The sequence below is a fragment of the Sceloporus occidentalis genome, unplaced genomic scaffold (assembly GCF_023333645.1).
Source record: "Sceloporus occidentalis isolate IW3139 unplaced genomic scaffold, rSceOcc1.0.p SCAF_120, whole genome shotgun sequence".
NCBI lineage: Eukaryota > Metazoa > Chordata > Lepidosauria > Squamata > Phrynosomatidae > Sceloporus > Sceloporus occidentalis.
The window spans coordinates 1,536,606-1,558,968 of record NW_028317100.1 but is presented as its reverse complement, the minus strand read 5'-3'; the positions used below and the strand labels follow the sequence as shown (position 1 = coordinate 1,558,968).

At 39.9% G+C, this 22,363-nt stretch overlaps 1 protein-coding gene across 1 annotated transcript; it reads right to left on the bottom strand.

The window, feature by feature from the left end:
- Positions 1-532: 532 nt before the first annotated feature.
- On the bottom strand, positions 533-22,159 carry LOC149282259 (SH3 domain and tetratricopeptide repeat-containing protein 1-like). The gene is made up of 18 exons (XM_089498445.1): positions 21,919-22,159; positions 20,610-20,702; positions 17,511-17,632; positions 16,519-16,624; positions 15,840-15,983; positions 15,158-15,344; positions 13,874-13,944; positions 13,372-13,567; positions 12,587-12,720; positions 12,103-12,138; positions 10,240-11,919; positions 9,424-9,604; positions 8,959-9,109; positions 8,619-8,741; positions 8,124-8,274; positions 6,969-7,165; positions 5,511-5,746; positions 533-728 (listed from the first exon to the last, which is right to left on the bottom strand). Exons 1-18 carry the CDS (start codon positions 22,157-22,159, stop codon positions 533-535), a joined length of 4,245 nt encoding a protein of 1,414 aa, XP_089354571.1.
- Between the last annotated feature and the right edge of the window lie 204 nt (positions 22,160-22,363).

Genomic DNA, 22,363 nt, shown 5'->3' with positions numbered 1-22,363 from the left:
AAAACACGTGATACGGTCGCGCAAAATATTCCCAACGCACAGCAAACGGTACGAGGTTCAGAATGTGGCAACCGCAGGCTGCCTTCTATTGGCGGCCGTCTAACGCGGTTAGAGCCCGTTCGGGATCTTACTCCGTGGTACGGCTGGACTTTAAGTATGTCAGTGGAACTGGAGATCAAAGTTGTTTGGTTTTTTTTGTGTATGTGTGTGGCTAAGTTCAGGGTGCCCTGTTGTGTGGACAGGGGAAGAGGTTTTAGGCTTACCTTAGCTCCACAGTCTGCAGCAGAGTGAGCAGTGAAGAGGTTAAAAGCTGGACTGCCCTGATTGCAAACAGCTCTGTATCTTGGACGGCAGACTGACTGACGGAAGATTCTGCAAGGATACTCCCGTGAGCATGGGTTTCAAGCAGGCCTCTGTTCCTAGGCCTCTCACTCTCCTCCCAGCTGGCGTCCTTTTCCTCAGGCATCCAACCCCTAACTCCTCTCCCCAGAACTCCCAACGGCCATTTTTTTCACCTTATGCCATGTGCTTTCTAGTTTGCCATCTGCTGGCCACTCCATGAGAAGTGCAGGCGAGGGGGTTCCGCCGGCGTATCCATATCCTGCTGCTGCTGGAGATGCCGGCTCCGCTTACTGCGTGCGGGGACGATCCAGGTGAGGTCTTGCCGGTGCTCGCTCTCGCGCTGTCTCTCTCTCCCGCTGCTGGCGGCGTGAACAGCCAGAGTGGGCCTGCAACAAAACAATTAAAAAGAAATAAGTAGACAGGCAAGTAAGTAAGCGAGACGGCGAGCAAATGAATAAAGGAAATCCAGGCCCGAGTCGACGTGCCTCGCTGGCAGAGTTGCTCCGACGCCCCCTTCACTAGCTCTTGGCCGCACACGCACCACCACCACCAGACGCATGCCGGCCTTAAGCCCCCGACCCCCGCCTGATGGCCTTAAGCCCTCGACCCCCACTGCTTTGCCGGGCCAAGTTGCGCCCCCCTGGGAGGCCCCCCGCGTTTCCCAGACAAAAGCTTGGCTCAAAGGATGACTTTCGATAGATCGCAGCGAGGTAGCTGCTCTGCTATGCACGAAACCCTGACCCAGAATCAGGTCGTCTACGAATGATTTAGCACCAGGTTCCCCACGAACGTGCGGTGCGCTACGGGAGAGAGGCGGCCCCATTCTGTCCACGCTCCAGTCCAGAGGCAAGCGGCTCTGCCCACCGGCCTTGCAGCCGGCTATCCAGGGCCAACAGAGGCTCCGTGGCGCTGCGGTATCGTCACGTTTAGGGGGATTTTGATTTAGAGGCGTTCAGTCATAATCCCACAGATGGTAGCTTTGTCCCATTGGCTCCTCAGCCAAGCACATACACCAAATGTCTGAACCTGTGGTTCCTCTCGTACTGAGCAGGATTACTATTGCGACAACACATCAGTAGGGTAAAACTGACCTGTCGCACGACGGTCTAAACCCAGCTCACGTTCCCTATTAGTGGGTGAACTTTTCTGACACCTCCTGCTTAAAACCCAAAAAGTCAGAAAGATTGTGAGGCCCTGCTTTCACAGTCTGTATTCATACTGAAAATCAAGATCAAGCGAGCTTTTGCCCTTCTGCTCCACGGGAGGTTTCTGTCCTGCCTGAGCTCACCTGTGTTACGGTTTGACAGGTGTACCGCACTGTCTTCTCTTCTTCATGTCTTCGGAACGAACACGAAAACGCACTCTTCGTGTTCGTTATCATGTTCGCCCGAAGACGAATGCACAAGTCTACTGGTTATATATTACCAGTTGACAAAAACCCTTTGCTTCCTACACGGAACAAAACTGGGCGTGCCGCCCGAGATATCTCCACGGCCGAAGGTAAAGAAACCCCCAGCCGCGGCGTGTAGACTGGCGAGCGATCCCGCTGTGCGGTTTAACAAAGGACAAACCGCACAACAGAAGAGCCCAGCAGGCGAAGGGGCAGAAAACGTGTGGACAAAGTAGCGTCTCGCGGTCACAGAAGAACCATGGCGCGACAGGAAAAAACTCACCCACGTGGTGGACCGGATAATGACAGCGCCGACCAATCGGGTAGAGGTAAGAGGGACAGTAAATCAAAGGGGAAATAATAGCAGTACCATGGTATGACGGTAAAAGACAATGAACAAATGTAAAATAAAACCAGAAACAAAAAAGAAAAAAACTCAAATATGTGATAATAGCAAGTAAATGGAATAATAAACGATAAAAATACAGTAATAATAATAATCAAGAGTAATAATCAATAGAATGATAATAATAAGTTAAACCATCTGAATAAACAAGCCAAAGGCAAAGTAGTTGGAAGGTTCTTACCTGGAGGCTAAGCAGCAAAGAAAAAGGAGTGGTGGCCGGACTCTTAATCATATATAGGGTCTTGGGCTCTATTCTTATTGGTTATTGTTCATTTTTATTAACTGCTTTACTGCTGGAGGTTTTTCAGTAAAGAAAGTTATGCATAATACGAAGCCTCCTGTCTTGCTGTAAAATTAGTGTCAACAATAGTCTTGTTGCAATCATCGAATATGCCCCCTACGAAATAGTGTCTACGAAGCGCATAGGGTGGGATTGCAAGCTCCACACAGCCTCCAAATGCAAATTTCTGCAATAGGTATTGTCCCATTCAACAGACTTTGGGAGAACGGGAGTGGTGAGCACAAAGTATGGGCTAACCCTCGTGTAACATCTGATGCGCCTTTGAGCAAAAATCAGTTTGTAAGTGTAGCAATTAAATGAGGGCACTGAAATATTTACTACAGTCGACACTATATAGTTTTATTTTTATTTATTCTGCAGATGTCTTTGGACACTTCAACTGACCTGGTGGTAATAAAGAGACTCACTTGTTACACTGTGTAATGATTTATTTAAATCCACAAACATTTGATTAGACTGACACTTTTCTCTGCACTGGAACATTTTAGGTTCATCCTCACTGCAGTTTTCAGCTGGTTTGACCTTACTATTGATATATCATCTTATACATATCTATATATAATATACTTTATTATTTGAGCCACCAAAATTAGGTTATAAAACATGAGAAAGGACCGGGCTAAACCAGCCACTCCATCTTTTAACCCCCTAGCCTCCATTCACCAGCTCAGATGGCCCAATGTTACCAGATCTACTGATTATTGCCTAGCTTTTATAGTGACATCAACCAAAACTCAACACCAAGTCTTAAAATCAGGCCAGATCTCCCACCCTTATCCACTCATCCCCACTGCTGTGACGACCACATGCCGATTATAGCGGCTGGAAAGAGTGTTTTGTGTTGTCTGAGCAGAGTAACTGAATCACCAGTCCCCTGGAGGGCAGTTATACCCCGCCACAGATCTGGTGACCATTTAGATGACTAGGCTAGCTTTCTCTGTCCCAACCACCAGGACGTGGTGACCCTTCGTTGCAGAGCTGTCTAGCCTTGTCATGCTACCCTTCTGCCTATATGTCTCCGGGGCTGCCTTATAATAATATATGTAGCTTGAGTGTCTGTATACATCTATACTACAAATGGCACCATCCCCAGGTACTGAATGAACACATGATTGCGTGGATATAAAGTTTAGTTATTTCTCACTGTGTGCTTTTTGTACTAGTATTAGTATTTTTTTTAATTCATTGTGCCAGTGACATCCACTTTAAGGAAAACTTTCTGTATTTTCTTTTTGGTCTCTTTGTAATAGTAATAATGTAGTTTGTACATCTATTAATTTGCCATGTCCTTTTGCACGCCAGGAAACAGATTTTCCTAAAATTAGTGTTTACTGAGTTATATGTGAATTTTATCACACATTTTAATTTTTTTTAATATCTGACATCTGCCCTGCCCCTTAATTCTATAGATTTCACTTTTTTGAGGCTTTATATCATTTCACTCATCCACCAAAGGAACTAAATGCTTTAAATATTTTGCCACTGCCCCATGCCTCAAATCTGCATACTACCCCACCAGGGATAAACATTGTGGATCTAAATGTATAGTGATTCCTTTATTACATATAAAAGGTATATGACTGGAGTCTTGCCTTGGTGGGGGAGCTAGTCCTGTTAGTGTGCGATCTACTGCTTGGTGGCTGAGCTGTTACTCCTAGACACTTCCACCTGACAACAATCGCACTTAAAGTGGACTGGAGCCGATCTAGCAGACATCTTACTTGTGGCAAAGGTGGCATTATGTGACAGTGCCACTATTAAATTAATGGAGCTCTTCAGTACGACCTGTTCTTCTGCTGAGGTTTGTCTATGGAGATGGTTGCCTATGTGCTTCATTTTATACACCTGTTAGCGATTGGTGCGGCCAAAACACCTAAACTTAGTGATTGGGAGGGGTATCCACATACTTCGTCATGTAGCATACTTTTGTAATTCAGCAATACTTATGGTAGGACCCTCATACCTTTTTTATTTTACTCAAATGTTCCTGGCATGACATTGCTGTAACCTACAGTATGCTGTAAAGTCACAAACTGTACGTCTGATGACATGATGGAGGTTTAGTCTGGAGTGCCAACTGTACCCTATCCTGATCTATAGTGCTAAGGACAATGATGGCATTTTCTAAAATATTAGTAACAGTAATATATTAGAATCCTATTCTACATGATTTGTTTTACTTATCTGAAAATGTTAAAACTAAAAAAATTAAAGTTAACAAGTCAACAGATAAAAAAAAAAAAAAATTCTTGTAAAATCACTTCTCATTTATTTTATTCACAGTACATTTCAAATGATTAGCAAAAATGTGTTACTCTGATCCCACTTAGAACTGTAAACAATACAATGTATAAATTCATAAAGTGCAGCAACTGTGTACTTGGAAAGCATGGCACATATTTATTAAGCTGGTTGGTGACGAGAACCAGATGCTCCTAAAGCCCAAAATCTTAAACACGCCACTTTTACATGTTACTTACAGTTGCAACCATGTAACTTGTGAGCCATTTTTTTATTTTTTAAAAACATACATAACCACGTGTTTTAGAGCCAGAAAACACTCCTCCAGCCCGGGAATGAGTATATCTGAGAACTCTCCTAGGTTTAACCTGGAAGGATGCTTCTCTGGGTCTCTTGGCCACTCTGTTCTTTGGGCAGTGGACCATCATTTATCATCAATTCCGACTGTCTTATTTTTCCCTCCACTCTCAACACATTTTAGGCTACCTTGGGCTAGCTACCCCATCACATGGCTATCCCTGCCCCCTCATGTAGACACTACAAATAGCCTAGCCTGAGTATTATTTGTAGGTATGGGTGTGATGAGGGACTACCTGGTGCGGTTTCATATTGTTTGACATGTCTGCACCCAGTTTTTTGTCTTGTGTGCTACATCCATAAGGGTTCCTGTTCCTGTTCCAGGTAAGTGCAGTTGTGTATCATTAAATGTGTAGCTCCCTATAAAGATACACACTTGGAATTGCCACATGTGAAATTTGTGTTTCCCTAATAAGCCGTGTATATAGTTCTTAGTCACCTATGATCATTTTTACCGAGATCTTTAAACACACGTCCACATTGTGCTCGGGTGACCTTGGTTTGGTGACAGGTTTATTCGTCGAACGTTAAGCTCGGATGCAAAAGTTCTGGCTTTCTGGTAAAAATAAAGAGATTTTTCTCGATCGATGAGGAAATTATGGTAGATAACGGCAAGCCTAGTGTAAATCTTCAGCTGAGTCTTTTTGTTTCCCAAATCCATGGCTGCTGCAAGTGCCAAATGGTAGTACCCGGACGCATCAAAGGGATCCTGTAATAGATATTTTTATTAGAACAGCAAAAAAGACACAACCCGCTCTCATGGTGCGATGTCAAAAGGAAAATATTTTTTTGGAACGCAATAATTATAATCTCTTTTTTGCAGTTATTAAATAAACCAAAGTATTTTTTACCGGTTTCTAGAAATGCTGACATTATATACAAAGCCTGTAAACTAAAGTGCAAATCTTCTATGCATAATTTATTTTATATTTTGGTAATTAATATAAATCTCTTTGCAAGTTTTTTGTTTAATATTTAAACACCATAGTTTGGAATAATAAAGGTAGGCTAGCTACATAAAAATACCTATATGCCTTCCTACGCTTTCTCATTAGAAATACTCGCAAAGTATGGGGAAAATTCCCTGAATGTGGAGCAACCACTCTGCACCAGCACCGATGGTTATAAATTTGCCAAAGTGTTCCTTGTAAAGTCATCTGTTTAGAGAGGATTAAAAAACTCAACTCTATATCCTACACTCCTCAGTATAAAATGACTGGTTTCGAGTAGCGGATGTACTGCTCAGCTAGCAATGTACTCAATTGCCCTAAATTTCTTCCTCATCCCCTTTACAAATATACATTATGGACAGTATAATTTAAATATCTTCTGTTCACTATTCTCCTCTCTTAAAGGGCATATTGGCACCTTACCCAAATACGACCTTTTATACTACACTGTCTTACCTATGTATTGGGATATATTCTAAATGCATCCTAACTCCCTGTTCTTTGGAATCTACATTATTCCTACCCAATACGTCAGCTCGGACTGGCCATCTGGCAAACCAGCCCCTTAGTGGTGAGAATATACATGAGTGGTGTGTAGCAGCACATATGTCATTTATATGACGCTGGCCTTAAAGTGCCAGAACTAATTATCCCCAGTCGGTCCCTGCGATCGATTCTTTTTTCCCAAGAAAAACTGTTGATTGGCTCTGGGAGGCTTTGTGAGGAGAAAGGAGAGAACTTTCACAAGGTAAAGTAAATATCTCCAAAATGACGACACTGACAAACAATGCCCAAACTGATTCAGTGTACCTGTACCCTAGAACTGAATCTAGAGCTTAGGGCAGGTAAACATACAAACAATATTAATACTGGGTTCTAACCGTTTCTAGGCTGGGGTTTAGGCAAATGAATTCATTCTAAAGACGTTCAATGCTTGAGCTATATTTACATAAAACAAGGATATATGTAAAACCTGTTTACCTTAAGATGATAGAAAATAATATCTCCTAGAATTAAATACACTTTCATGTAGTATACTGCTTCCTCTTCAAGTTCCAAAGGAGACGGACAAAGAGAGAGAGCTTTCAGGTAAAAATGTTCTGCTAGTTCACACTGACCCAGATGTCTGTATACTCCAGCTAGTCTGTGATAGGCAACTCTTTCATTCAACCTATTTTCTGATGAAAAATAAAGTGAAATTAATGAATTAAATAAAATACCCTTAAGTACTGGGGCTTTTTGTTTTTGTTTTTTTTACACTGAAGGACAACGTTTTTTTTGTTTTAGTGCTTCCTTGTTTTCAGGCATAATCTCTCTTATGGTATGTCTTTGGACGTGGCAGTGTTAAAATGGGATCATGTACATCCACATTTTATGGCATCCTAAATCTATGGACCTGCACGGAGATCATGGATCAGGGGCATAACTAGAAACCACAGGGCCCTGGTGCAAAAATTGTCAGGGGCCCCCAAGTTCAACAACTGGTCTGTGCCATCATTGTCCCCAAACGACCTGTCTGTGCCTTCTTCCCCCCCCCCCGCTCAAACACACACACACACACACACACACACTGCGGGAGCGGGCGGTAATGGTCACAAAATCAGCGGGAGGGCTCTACCCCATTCCTCCCTGCTACCTTCAACACCACCCAACACATGTCCCGGTTTGGACACCCGAAATGTTATGGGGTATGTTATAGAAGAAGAAAATATTTCAGAGGGAAACCTTCAGAATTCTTACATTGTATAAAACTCAGTGATTATGTTAAACTGGATATGTGAAGTGTTTCCCGGACAGCTTGATATAGATATATTGTGGGGTAGTCCCAATTCATGGGCACTGACACCCCCCATACCTGACCCACTGTCCCATGGGGATAATGGGCTGGGTGCAGAGTTCTTCTGAACTTCCTTTACATAGAAACAGAATCTGACGGCAGATTTTTGGTGATGTAAAGACTCGGCACTTAGTCCTTGGTTTTGTCTTAAATTTAGGATAGCCTATGCATGTAATGTCACCCACAGCACTGGTGTCTCAATTTGGACACCTGAAATGTTAGGGGTATGCAACTCTAAGGCATCATTGTTTTTATATTGCTGCCCAAAGAAGAATAAAATATAAAGGCATTAGTCTTACCTAAACTCACACTGATTGCCAGAGATTTTTTTGCGTGTTCCAGACACTCTTCATAATTTTTCATGCTCGTCAATAACTCTGCGAGTTTATTGCACAGCCTGAGCTCTGTCTTCATGTTTCCCATCTTCTCAGCTAGTGGAAGGGCATGATCCTTAAATGTTCGAATGTTCGAGAAAAAAAAAACCAATGAGGTCACTCTTTTTTTTTTTTTTCCTATGCTTGTCTGTCATTTCCTGTGACATCACTCTATATAAATGGGTTTCCCATCTAGCTTTGTGAGAATGTTTGTAATGTTTGTGTTGTGCAGACATCTTTTCGCACTAGAGAAACACATACCGTATCTACAGAAAGACTGGGCACAAATTTATTTTTTAATATGTTTGTCAAGATTGCTAGACGTCTGGATATTGAATAGGGTCTACACGCTACAATATTTCGGCCTCATATAAGCCCTTCACATCCATGGCAGTTAAGGTCCCAATAGTCATACGTTACCCTGTAGAATGACACTGCCTTATCTCTGTCTGTGATACCATTGAAGAATATGTCTCCAGCAGCCTCAAATAATTGCATTCCTAAATTTGGGTCCCCGGTAGAAAGAGCTACGTTTTGAGCAACCTGGGAATGAAAATCATAGCAGTGTGGATATTAAGAAGGAAGGGGGAGATGGGGACAAGTCTTGAAAAGAAAATGGCAATAAGTTTTAGAATGCAAAGGAATATGGATTTCAATGGTGGTCTATAATCTCAAAACATTTCATAACTGCTAGGGTAAGCTTGGCTCTAGTCGTCATTTTATAAGTAATTTACATTACTACACTTCTACATTTACTTACCTGAACGTAAAGGTCCACAAGTTCATTCTGACCAAGGATATAATAAATCTTTCCAGCACAGAGCCAGGCAAACGCCTCCTTTTCCTTTTTCTGAAGATCTATAAAAATCCCTAGACTTCTCTTTGTGTATTCCAGAGCAGATTTGCAGGCCCTGCATGTTACAAATTGTATTAATAACTTGATATTTGTGTGTTAGAAATTAGATTTAATGTCAGTTGCAGTGTCTTCTATTTAAAGTGTCTATACCGTACGTACACAGAATGTGTGAATTGTAGACCATGACATTTCTATATTAAAGGTAGAGCTGCAAATTAAGGACTATGAGATGTAATGCGCAATGAGATGCACGCTTTTTAATAAAAATAAACTATGCGTTCTTTGTGACAGAAGGGATCTGTACAATTTATTGGATTTTATAAATGTTGGTTATCTATACATTGCTTTTTATATGCACATATAACTTACCTTTCTGTGCCTAAGGATAAATACAGTTGACTTATTGTTTCAAGGACTTGACCTTCCAATACTTTATCTGACATCTTCCTGGCCAACGAAAGCTGGTATTCGTTGTAGATAATACATTGTGCTTCATTAATTACAATGGTATTGTAGAAATGGCAGAGTAACTGGGTGGCTAGAAGCTGACCTGTTGAAATGCAGAAAAACATAACTGAAGCCGCCTGATAGCTAATTTATTTGCACAGGTGCTCTTATCTTGGCATTTGAGTTTACAATGAACATGCTTATTGAAGAGCAGCAAGTAGCGTGTTCTGTGGGATGGCGTTCACATAGGTTCTTGTCACAAAACTGACTTCCCTTACGAGGCCTGTTTTTTGTCAACACTAATGAAGACCTTTTAACGCCTGAACGTTGGCAAAAAAACGCCCTATTTGCCTATTGCTTTACTTTGATAAAGTTATGCATTACAGAGGCATTCTTTCATGTACATATCATGTATGCTGCCTGTAAGGCCCTGTGATCTTTTCACAGCCTATATTGTCCTCATGAATAAGTTTCAGCTCATCCTATTACTATACTTATCCTATTCCTAGGACAGGCTACTTGGCGCTCTCCGTTTTGTGAGAGTGTGACTTGGGGTTCCCAGGTATGCTTATAAGGCTATGAAAATTAATAAATAACATCTTCCTAATACAATAAAAGTCAATGCACAGTGTTAATAAAGTGACTTATATTCTGAACATGAAACAATTTTCTCAATGCCTCTAAACGGACGGGAACAAAAAATATTGATAATATTTGTAGTGGAAAAAAGATACATACTTTCCAAATGACTTATTTCAATTGCCACAAGTAATGCCCACTCGTAATATAACCTTCCAGTTTCCTTATGTATCCTGCTCACGTAAAAGTGTCCAAGAATAAGCAGCACATGAATGAAGTCCACACCGCCGTCGGCCTTTGGAACTGTGGAATAAACACTTACTGATTTGACTAAGAAATGCTCTGACAGCATATGGGCATTTAAGTGCAGGCATAATATACCGAAGTTGGCTAAAGCAGCAGCTGTGTTGTGTTGAGCGCCTGTGTCCCTTGAAATTTGCAGAGCTTTGGCATAATGCTCTGCCGCCTCTTTTACTGCACACGTTCGTCTCAAGGCAATGCCCTTTAGGTTATACACGATCCCCAGCTGATGCGGTGTACAGATACATACTGATTCCACACCATTCAAGATATCCAGAGCCAAAGAGTTCGCTGAATCCAGCATACACAACCAAGCTAGTGAAACACAAATATCCACCCTTGATTTTGGCGTCGTTGAAACACTCTCCTCAATGGCTTTCAGAATATATAATTGAGCCTTTTTATACTGTTTATGGCCAGTGCATAATTGGGATAAACCCAAGTATATCGAAGTGGAGAGTGTTTGCTCCTGTTGCGTGGCTGCTGACACCAATGCATTCCTGAGGTAGTGAGCGATCTGTGTTGGAAACGTTTGTTTCCCTCTCTTTATCTCACAAAGCTTGTTCGCATTTTCGATGACAAATTTTGCTCCCTTCAATGAGTCTGTGAAACTACGCGGTCCTTGGGATGCCACTTTAACACAGCTCAATGCCATGTGGGGCAAGCACTTGTTACTATACATATCCGCCAGCTGAAAGTAGTATTCTGGTGCGGAGCTCTGCTGGGATCCCACCGTGTTACTTAGAAACTGTAGGCGTTCTACAAACGGTAAGGCCTCATCATGTTGTCTTAAGTCAGTGTAAATTTGGGCCAGAAGGGAACATACTCGGATTTCACAGCGTGTGTCCTGACTCAGTATTGCTTTTTTCAAGGCATATTTCAGGATCACTGGTTCCATGTCTGAGCTACTGATATAACTTTCAAGTCCGATGATGAGTGAAGCGGCTTTATCAATCATGTGAACGCATTTTTCTTTGTGCTTTTGTTTCAGATATACTGCAGTCAAGTTTGCATATACAGCACCGATGAGGAACAGGTCATCAAAAGCACCATCGATAACCCCCAATGCTTCTTCAAAGTAGACCCTAGCTTGGGAAAACTTGTGTCTCTTGACAGAGAGCCTTCCCAGGAGGAAACAAATCCTCGTCAATGCCCAGATCATGTTGGCTTTCTTTGCTGCCTCCCGAGCCATACTGAGATATCTAACCAATTCTCCCTCTTCACGATATCCATTAAACAAGGTATGTAAAAAATCATAGGAGGTGTCATACAGGTTTTTGAAACTCGGCAGATATTTTTCATTGTTTAAGAATAAAAGCAGCGAGTCCAGCGCCTCTTGTCTATCCTCTTCCTCCCGGATACAGAAACATTGGGCCTTGTGTTCTTCATGGGTGACCTTAGCTTCTTTGGATCTTGAGAGTGTGTGAGTTTGCAGGTTGTCCCTGATATCCGGCACTTGGTTTTCCTTGGTTTCAGCTAAGAATTTTTCTATTTTTTCTTTCAAGTCATTTGAATCGATATTAGTTGGTGGCCTTAGTTCTGAAAAATAAAAAGGTTTAGTTTAGAAGCAAAGCACAATATTGGCATTAGAAAAATAAATCAATTTAGTAATTTCATTGCCTATGGCAGGGTAAGACAGAACTGCTTTCTCCATGGCATAATCTCGACTGCTTGTGGTGGTCCTAGATACATTTGTAAAGTTATTTGCAATTTCTATCTTACCGCTATGCTTGGGATCTCTTATCTCCTGAAGTTCATCTGAAAGAAAAAAAAAATACAATGAACAGAAACCATAAAAATCCAACCTCCTCACACATAATTTGTTGAAAAATTCACTTTCCAAAAACTCATATTTCTCAAAGGAGAAGACAAAAGTTTGAAAGGGACAAACCAAACTGAATCTAAAAATATCTTAATGAGGATCACAATTTACTTGGTTAATTACTAAATATTTATTTTTTTCAAGTGTTTTTTTCTTTTCTTTCTCATAACTCATGAAATGTGAAATCATATTACAAGATGAACTAATTTTTAATATTTGCAGAGTCTTTAAATGAAATGTGTGTTGATAAAAAGGTGTTACTGGTTAACAATACTAAGACAGGATCCATCCAAATACATTCCTACAGGCAGTATTATTCCTGTATATTCCCTTTTGTTACTGCTATTAAAAATCTAAATCATACATCAAATCTCTGTTTCTTACCCACTCTGTATACATTACAAACGTCTGAATAGGATATTGTATGTAGTAATTCCTTTGCATCATTCAAATCAAATTCTTCTTTGCTTCTGTAGAACATGTTTTCTTCACTTGTTAAAAATGCCAAGGTTTCTGGTCTACAGTAAAAGAAAAAAAAAACAGTTCTACAAACCTTGGAAAAGTCTCCTATGATGTGAATATGTGTCCGTCAGTTTCTGTGTTAATATATTTAGATATATTGGGGGGAAAAGTCTAGCTACAAACAAGAATTACATATAATATGTGACTAACACCCATCAAAGAATTACATGTAATGAAACTCCACTTGTGTGTCTAATTATAGAACAGTAAACGCCGTACAGTTGGTAACCAAGCTTCGTTTAAGGATGACTTGGCAGGCGTTACAATGAAGGACATCACTGTTTCCATGGGCATTATTAGCAACATTGTCATGCATTTGACATAACTAATGTCCCACACATGCAGGCAGGTCCACCTAAAGGAAAAGACATCTGAAGTCCCAAAAGCCTGTGTAACGTTACATGTTTTTCTATGATGACCCAATAGAAAGTATCAACTTAAGCCAAAGACAGTAAAAGGAAAGACACGGGCCTTCGTTACATTAATATCACCAATCATAACAATAAAATGATCTGCTGAGGTTTATTTGATTAGCATGATACAGAATGAAATAAATATTTTATACGTAAAACAACAGATTTAATGAGGATGGGGGGGGGGTTTGAAAAAAAAATCCTTTAATGACGTTCAGAATATAAATGCCTCACCCTGAATCTGATAAGGAAAGGTTCACATTGCTGGTCTTCACAAAAGCAATTTGTCCACTTGTCTTATTTCTTCCGAGAAACCACTCCATACATTCAAAAAAAGTACCGTGTGTTTCAATGATATCTCCACTTTTGTAGGTCATCTCATCAGCAACTTCACTTTTATAATCAACAATTGCTTCACACCGGCCTACAGCTGCCATGCAGATATTGCAAATGTTAGATTAGGTCTAGCACTATATATAATATGAGGATGAGTTTTTATTTTAGAATATTTCGCAAATTTATGATGTATCTTGCGAATAAAGTATGAGACTAAGATTTGTTTTGGACCATTGAAATGTACATGTGTGGTCCGTTGGCTTGCAATGAGTTTCTAAGATATATATATTATACATTTAGGGTGCTAGAAATTCCTTAATGGTACACAGGCATGTGAAGATACTTATTATGATTAAGGGGATAGATAAGGCTGTAACTACCAAATCATAAATGTTCTTACCAATTTTATTTCTCAACTTTGATTCAGCAAAATCCCCTAAGTCAGAAGCTGCATTTGTCTTAAGAAACCACCTAATAAGAAAAAAGTAAATACATAAGCACTTTTCACCAAGAAATTTCTTGTGAAGAGAAGATTTTCCTTAGATATGATATGCATATAATATGGTTAGATTTGTTTTATTATTTTATATTTCCAAACATGAACTAGACTTCATTGATAACTTAAACTGTCTATTTTGCATCCACATATTTATCATATAACTGCTTTTAAGGTACTTGCACTCAAATATTTTGTTACAGAAATTAATTGTAAGAATGGATGAAGTGGACATGAATAGAAGAATTAAAATCTTCACAGTGTTAGCGTGAATAGGAGTCATCTTACTATCATCTGTCTAGCTGAAGCACTGGCTGGCACTTTTGTAGGTTTCAACCAAACCAGACTAGTCATTGGGGCTAAATTAAAATATTTTGATGGACCTATGACGTTTACCTTTTTAATTTAAACGTTTAACTTACATTTTAATTTAATTTTGTTTTTTTTGTTTTTTTTATTGGAGTTGATGTCTTACAGACCTATCTGGCTTTGTTCCATTCTGTATTTTTGCTATTTACTTGTGTGTTATATCTTGGGCCGGTAACCAGTTTAAAGCAAGTATACAACATAAAAAAAAAATCCAACAAATTAGTACTGCCAGGTTCTAGCATATGTACTGGTTCCCTGGGCATGATAGGAGTGTGATTGGTGTTAGCAATTTTATATATATATATATAATTACTATTATTGTTATTTAATTTTTCTCGCCAATTTTGGTGTGTTACTTTCTTTTAATAAAAGTGTGGTTAACACACCAAAATTGGACAAGAAAAAATTAGCAATATTTATATATATATATAATTGCTAACAGCAATCACACTCCTGTCATGCCCAGGCAGCCAGTACATGCTAGAACCTGGCAGTAGTAATTTGTTGGATTTTTTTTAAAACTCCCCCTGCTAGGTACGCTACTGAGTACTGCCAATAAATGAGAGGCACTGAGTACAGAAGATGGTTTTCTGGTGAGCCAGTTAGTAGTTCTCAGGACATTTAACTCCACCAGTCCCCCACCCCTTTCACACTTCATTAAAATAAAGATCCCACTCAGCTGTTGCTGACCCAGCCCCCTACTAGTATTTCTGCCCTTTTTGAGGGTACAAGAGCAAGAGGAGGTCTTTAAGAAAGAATGGAGATATCAGTATGTTATTTGTTAAAATGTAACGAAAACACTGGAAGGCAGCTACCTACTCATGGAAAGGACATAAAGGTTCCGCTTTACAGCCAAGTAAGGGGTCAGCCGGTACAGCGTGTCCATCCTGTGTCCATTCAACATTTAGTCCTTCAGGGGAACTGTTTGATTGGAAAACCTGCAGCGCACCGTCTACCACACCAGCCTGCCTTACGTGATTGTCAGCACAGAGGACAAAGAACATCCCTTAAGTACAAGAAGGAAAACAAAAACATTATGTCAAAATGTTTACACTCCATGTCTTTCTGTGATTTTTAAATTAATAATCAATAGAATGTAGGCTTGGAGGAGCAGAGCCTGGTACATCCACATTAAGCATGTCTTGATGTGTGTTAATCTTACTGCTCTTTTTGTATAGTCTCAGTTCTCTTTTACTTTTGAAACAGCACTTGCTGGCATTATATATATATATATATATATATATATATATATATATATATATATATATATATATATATATATATATATATATATATATATATATATATATATATAATATAATGTTGTCTTTTCATTAACATGACCCATATAGCAAGTAAGGCATATTGCTTTAAACATATAAACTAAGAGAAATATGAGAGACATTCAAATCCTTCAAATTCACTACTGAAAATAAGTATTACTTTTGTGAAACAATGTACCCAGTTTAAATATGCAAAAATGTATAAGAAAGACGCCTACCTTCCTCCATTAAAAGACTTTTATAAATAAGATTTAATGTTTCCTCGTTAACAGAGACTTTCATTTCAGCATCACCTTCCTCTGGTGAAGATAGCCAGAATAACTGGTCTTGAAAGATATTTTCCATACAGTGATTTAGGAACCCTGCATTAAAAAGGTATAAGAAGAAAAAAGTCTTAGATTCATTGATAAAATTGGAAGTTGCTTGGTACCCAAAGGGACTCAACTCTACTGCCAGTTTAATAGTCCACCTTTTTCGAAGTCATTCTTTTGCTCCCATTTTCCTCCTCTCCCTGCCTGTACTAAAAGCACAAAGTGATCATATAACATACAGGCATCTGGCTGTCACCACTCCAGCCGTTTTCAGTTTCAATTTTATTATTAACTTTACATTGTATCCTATTGCAATAGCACTGAAGAAAAAAAAAAATACTCGAACTTCTAGCTGAATGTTCCAACTATGCTAGTTTCTTAAGTGTTAATGCAGCTGTGTGCGTAGACATACAGAAATAAGTATTTATTTGTAATTCATAAAACTATTTTGTGGATGACCCTTGAATTATTGTGAAAATTAAAGTCCTACCAGCCTCCACATGCTCTGAAACCATTCAGCGGTCACTTGGCCCTATCCTTTTTATAGCCAACTTTAATATGCAGAGGCAAGTATAGTTACTGTTACCAAGAGAATAGTAGGTGGAGAATTTCCATATTTCTTCAAACGTTTTGAAGGTCACGGTTATCAAATCCTTATCACTCTGAATAGACAGCAGCCGTGCAGACAATTCCTGTATGATATACAAAAAATTACTAAATACTGCTAAAAACAGCAAAGTGCCTTCTATCCTAGACATTAATAAATATTCACAAATGTGTGTCATTAGTTTAATTATTGGAGATTTTTTTGCCTATGCTATTATGTGCATTTTAACAGGATGGTAATCCTTTTCTCAATGTGATAGTGTAGGTTCTGGAGTGTACCTACAATTCTCAGTTCATATAAGCCAGAGGTCTCCCACCTTTAATGAGCGATACTGATGATAATTAAGGATTTTGGGAGTATATATTCTGATGTTTTTTTCCTGCTCACTCGTTCTTCTAGAATACCTGTACAGCATACAGACTACACACCATCCACCTTCTCCAGACGTTACTTCTCCAGCCGGTTTCTCCAGAGCTACTCGGCAGTAGCCAGAGAATTACCGGTCACCATGAGCCACCGGCTGGAGACCCCCGGTCTAGAATAAGGTCGTGAGCTTGTTTGAGCAGGTCTTCTCAACCTTTTGTTTCTGCAAGTCCAAACGTTTGTATGATGCTCTACGAGTTAAGCCTTTTTTACCTATTCTACGGCACTGCAGAATACAATGATGCGATATACTGTAAGCCAACAAAATACTAAATGTATAAGCGTTATCGCTGCAGCTTTCTACTGCGTTATTAGTTAATTATCCATAAGTTCACAATTAAATAAGAAATCACAGAAAAAATATAATGACCCTCTTAAAATAACACTAATTGAATTTGCCCCCGATTTCTTACTTCGTTTTATTTCAAAAAGGCAATGTTTCCTCAGAATCACTTATAATGTACCCCTTTAAGTATATTTCTATTGATTACATACAATCATGAGTGTATATTTATCAATCATTGTATTTGTTAGGTAAGTCGACTTACATTAAATACAGTTGTGACTTCCTTATTGTCATTCTCTAGCAGCCGAAGTCTGTTCCTCAGTTCTCCTTGGAGCTCTGGGTCGGGAAGTCCATTCCTGACCATCACAAGGTGGATGCAAAGATCTGAAAAACAAGTCAATGAATATCATTCAGCTGTCCACAAATACATTTTCACCGGTTTAAACTATGATTTCAGTAAGATGCATAAAAAAAATAGGTATGGCATTTTAATGAAATTTATTTGGTATGTCAAAACTGTTATGATTGAACAGAACTATGTCATGTCAATAGTCTTTTGATATCATCAACATCTGTATAGAAATGTAATGCGTTTATCTTTACTTGTTGGATAAGTATTCACCCCTTAACAAAAATAGCCTTTGGGTTTCTTGCACCCTAGGCAAATGGTGTATGGTGCCCAGGGGCGGGCTGGGCCGGGGGGCAGGGGGGGCAATTGCCCCCCAGGCCGCCCTAAATCCGGGCCGGTGGGCCGGACGGACGACCGGCAGACGAGCATTCAATGCAGTCGCAAAGTTAAAAACTAAGCGGCCGCGAGCAGGATTGAATGCGGCCGTAATGCCAGTAGCGTACCTGGCGGGGGAGAGGGGGGTGGTCCGCCCCGGCTGCCGCTCATCTGAGGGGTGCCACCATGCTGGCACGCCTTCAGAAACGATGTGCGCGGCAACTGTGGCTGTGCGTCGGGACTTGATGTCAAATCCTGGCGCACAACACTGAAGCCACGCCCACTGTCTTCAGCGCTCAGTGCACCGGAAGGACAAGAAGAAGAAGAAGAGGAGGAGGAGGAAAAGTGAGAGTGAAAGAAGAAAAGGTAGGACAAGATTCAGGGAGAGTGGATTAGTAAGTGTGTGAGAGTGATGGGTGTTATGCTGAATGTAAGTGTGTGAGAGTGATGGGTGTTATGCTGAATGTAAGTGTGTGAGAGTGATGGGTGTTATGCTGAATGTTTGTGAATGAGGGTTTCAGATAGCATGGATGTGTAAGTGTTGGGGGATAGCTTGGCATAGGGAGTCCGTAATCACATTCCTTTCATGCCCAGATTCCAGCATGTAGTGGCTGCCTAGGCATGATAGGAGTGTGATTGCTGTTATAAATTATTTTTTGGTCCAACTTCGGTGTGTTAACACTTTTATTGGACAGAATAATTCAATGACAGTATTAACATATATATATATATATAATTGCAAACAGCAATCACACTCCTATCATGCTAAGTCAGCCAGCACATGCTAGAACCTGGGCATGATAGGATCGTGATTGTTGTTATATATATGTGTGTATATATATATATATATATGTTAATATTGTTATTGATTTTTTTGTCTAATTTTGGTGTTACTTTATTAAAAGTATTTTAAAGTTTTTTTTGGTTTTTTTTTTTCAGTTTTGGCCAAGTGAATGCTGAATTTTCAGTTTCAGTCCAGAATTTTCATTTCGGTGCATCCCTACTATATACTTTGCCAGTCACTAAAGTGGTAAGCCTACACCACATCAATGTTTGGCTTAGTATATAGTGATAGGGGTTGTCAGTGTCTGGCTCAATGTATAGGCACACATTGACGGTGGTACCGCATAATCCCTAAGTATATAATAACAATTTTGCTGTACCCCTGTCAATGTTTGCCTAACCATAGAAACTATGCAGTTTTAAAGTGTGTGTGTGTGTGCCACATACAGGATCTGCCACAGGTGCCAAATACTCTAGGAGTGACTGCCGCACGACGGCCGCTTTCAATGTCGCTCGCAGCCGCTTTGATGGTGCAATGGGCCAGTTGACTAGACTTGCCCCCAGGCCTTAGGCTGCCAGCCCTCCCCTGATGGTGCCCTTCCCATGCATGCATGTTACTGAATAACATTGGAGAGATTGTGGTGGTAGCCCCAACAGTTTAGCGTTCAGAAAGCTGCCCAGATTGTAGTGGCATAACTACCAGGGTCATAGGGATCGCAGCCTCTCTAGGGGGGTCCCTAGATTACAGATTATCTACAACGAAAACCCTGTTTGGATTCAGGGACTTTTTCAGGCAGTTTCTGTACAACACAGACCTGTGAGATTAGGGAAACAGGACTCAGGAAAGTTAATGTTTTTGTTTGCTTTACTTGCTTTAAGGCAGGAAATCTGCCAGGATATTGGCTTTTTTGGCATGTCCTGGAATGACAAGACTTTTCACAGTCAGCAGGTCTAACACAGGAATAAGTTCAGTCACCTGACACCAAAACTGGAATAATACAAATATTCATAGAAGTCGCATATAGACTGGACTATAATGCATCAAGGCAAATGGAGAGACGTTTGTAGGAATAGACGCATAGTGATGATATCCCCATTGACTAATGAAATGTTCCCAATTGGATCAACATTGTTCTTTGTACAATAACGCTCAATACTTTGAATTGAGTATTGAGCGTTATTGTACTTTGAATTCCAATACGTTTGAATTATTCCTAGTTTTAAGGTTTAACCCTTATGGTATTCACAATTATGAGATTTGATTATCAAGGTGATTTCAGCATGGACCAAAACAATAACCATTGCTAAGGGATACCTGTATGATTCACTAATCAATCCCCTTAATCATGTTAATGTAAATGTGCGCACATGATTTACAGCATTCCCTCTAGTTCTACATACATAACCTGGTAAATCAATTTTTAAGTTATAGGATATTCAAATATATATGCAAAGAAAAGTGAATATTTTGTCTCAATAAATTTCAGTATTGACAACTGTAACAATTTATAAAGGGAAGACGGCACTCGGATTTTGGTTAAAGTATTACATGAATAAAAAAAATAAATCTATTTATTCCATGCACATTTTTGAAAGACATTTCGCACAAGCTGCTTAATCATTACTTCAATAGAGTTCATGTAAAATTTTTTACGGAATCCGGGTGCTTCCTCCCCTATGTGGATTGTCCTAATAGACTTGGGAGATTGTGTCCAGCCCCGTAGTTCGTAGAGTACCGACTGGCCTTTAGTGGGAGCCTTGATTGGAGTGGAAATGGTTAGCCATCGTGAATATTGAGGACAATTGTAGATTCCATTTCAAATTGTCATCACTGAGTAACAAAAAACAACTTACCTGGTATAATTGTATCTGTCTGGTCAGAGCAAGTTTCTGAACTGTCCTTTAAACAGTCTGTGATCTGAACAAAGTTCTCAATGGAGGAGGAGGCTGTAGAAAGAAAAAATGTTTTGTTCTATAATATAACACACAAAAACAGTAAAAAGAATAATTAACACACCATCGCAACTTTGAAGACAAGACTGCATCCTTATGTTCACCCATCGGCCCATTTAGTCTGCCCATTTAGTTCTCGCGACCCCGGTGATGATTGAACTATCATTTTTATTTTTAATCATTTTCAAATATTACTGATCTAACATCAAATGCATTAAGAATTTCTTCCGGTATTTCATACCTCATTTTTAGTTTAATCTCTGTATATTGCTATTACTATGCAGAAACTGAGTTTATGTTTAAGCTTTTCTGGTACTAACATATACAAAACCTAAAATGTTTAGACTGGGCGTTTTTTAAATCCCATAGTTAACCTTTTGATATCTCTAAAGAATACAATAGTAAAATCAACTGTAATCAGATATTTATATCTGGCGTACACGCAGGACGCAGGACCGAAGCCAATATAATCTATCTGTATTTTGTGTGCATGTATGAAACGGGTGCGTGCTCTTATCTGTTTTCACCCCACCTACTCGCTAACCTTTTTGTTCTATTGTTCATTTAACACGTTTGCCAAAAACGTCTTTCCAAAAACATTCTGCAGACCTATGTCGGCTTTGAAAACAAGCAGCCCCTGGGAAAAAGCTAATATTATACAAGCTGTGTCTGATAACAAGCATACTTCCCAAGTGTCCCTATGTAGGACCCAAATCCTTCTCCCCCTGCCCCCCCTTCGCCCCCCCCACCCTCGGTTTTGCTGTTTTTTTTCTAGGCAGTGGTATTTTTACCCTTGGTACTACCCTAGGCCTGACCAGCTGCCCCCCTCCGTAACTGGCGTCCTCAATAAGTGCCAGTACATGATGTCATATCCCAGTGCTCGGTGTTCTAGACGCACATGCTTTTTACTGCATAGTATGGAGGCTGTGCTCCATACCGTAAATAGGCCAGATGGGGAGATCGAACATCTCCTTTGTAACTGGCCCGGGACCAGCCACCCTATGCCAGAATAAGCCATTGAATGTTGGCTGGGTATGACTATATGACAGTGTTCCCTATAAATGACTTTATTCTTAATTCCTTACCCACTTATATAAACAACTAAGAACCGGTTTAAATGAAAGCACCCCTAAGACAAGAGTGCTGCCTATGGTCATACCCAGAGATTTTAAAACGTGTGACATGTAAACATATACGTGGTGTGGCATACCATTAGAGCCTAGAGAAGAAATGGCCTTCTTCACCGACGCAACCAAGGAGTTTGAGTTTTTGGCAGATGTAGCCTGTCCGTCTGTAGGATTTTCACGTGGGCTGTACTCTTGTTCCACTTGTTTCAATTCAGCCCAATACGTTGAGCCAAGTTCTTGCAGTTCTTGGTGCTCTCTCTCCTCCGATTCATCTTCCTCAATACGATGCAGGGTGCGAAACACAGCGCGAGGGTCGGCGGCCATCTTTTCAATGATTTATAGGATCTCTTATATTAGTGGGCTTGCATTGTAACCCTTCAACAGGTTAGATTTACCTTCAAAACAAAAACAGAACGTAGATAAACGTTTCTTTTTCAAGCGATAGCTTTTTTTTGTTATAGGTTATGCACTTACAGCATAGTATGAAGTTTAATATTTTAATTGGGTTTCTGGCTCAAGCTAATTGGA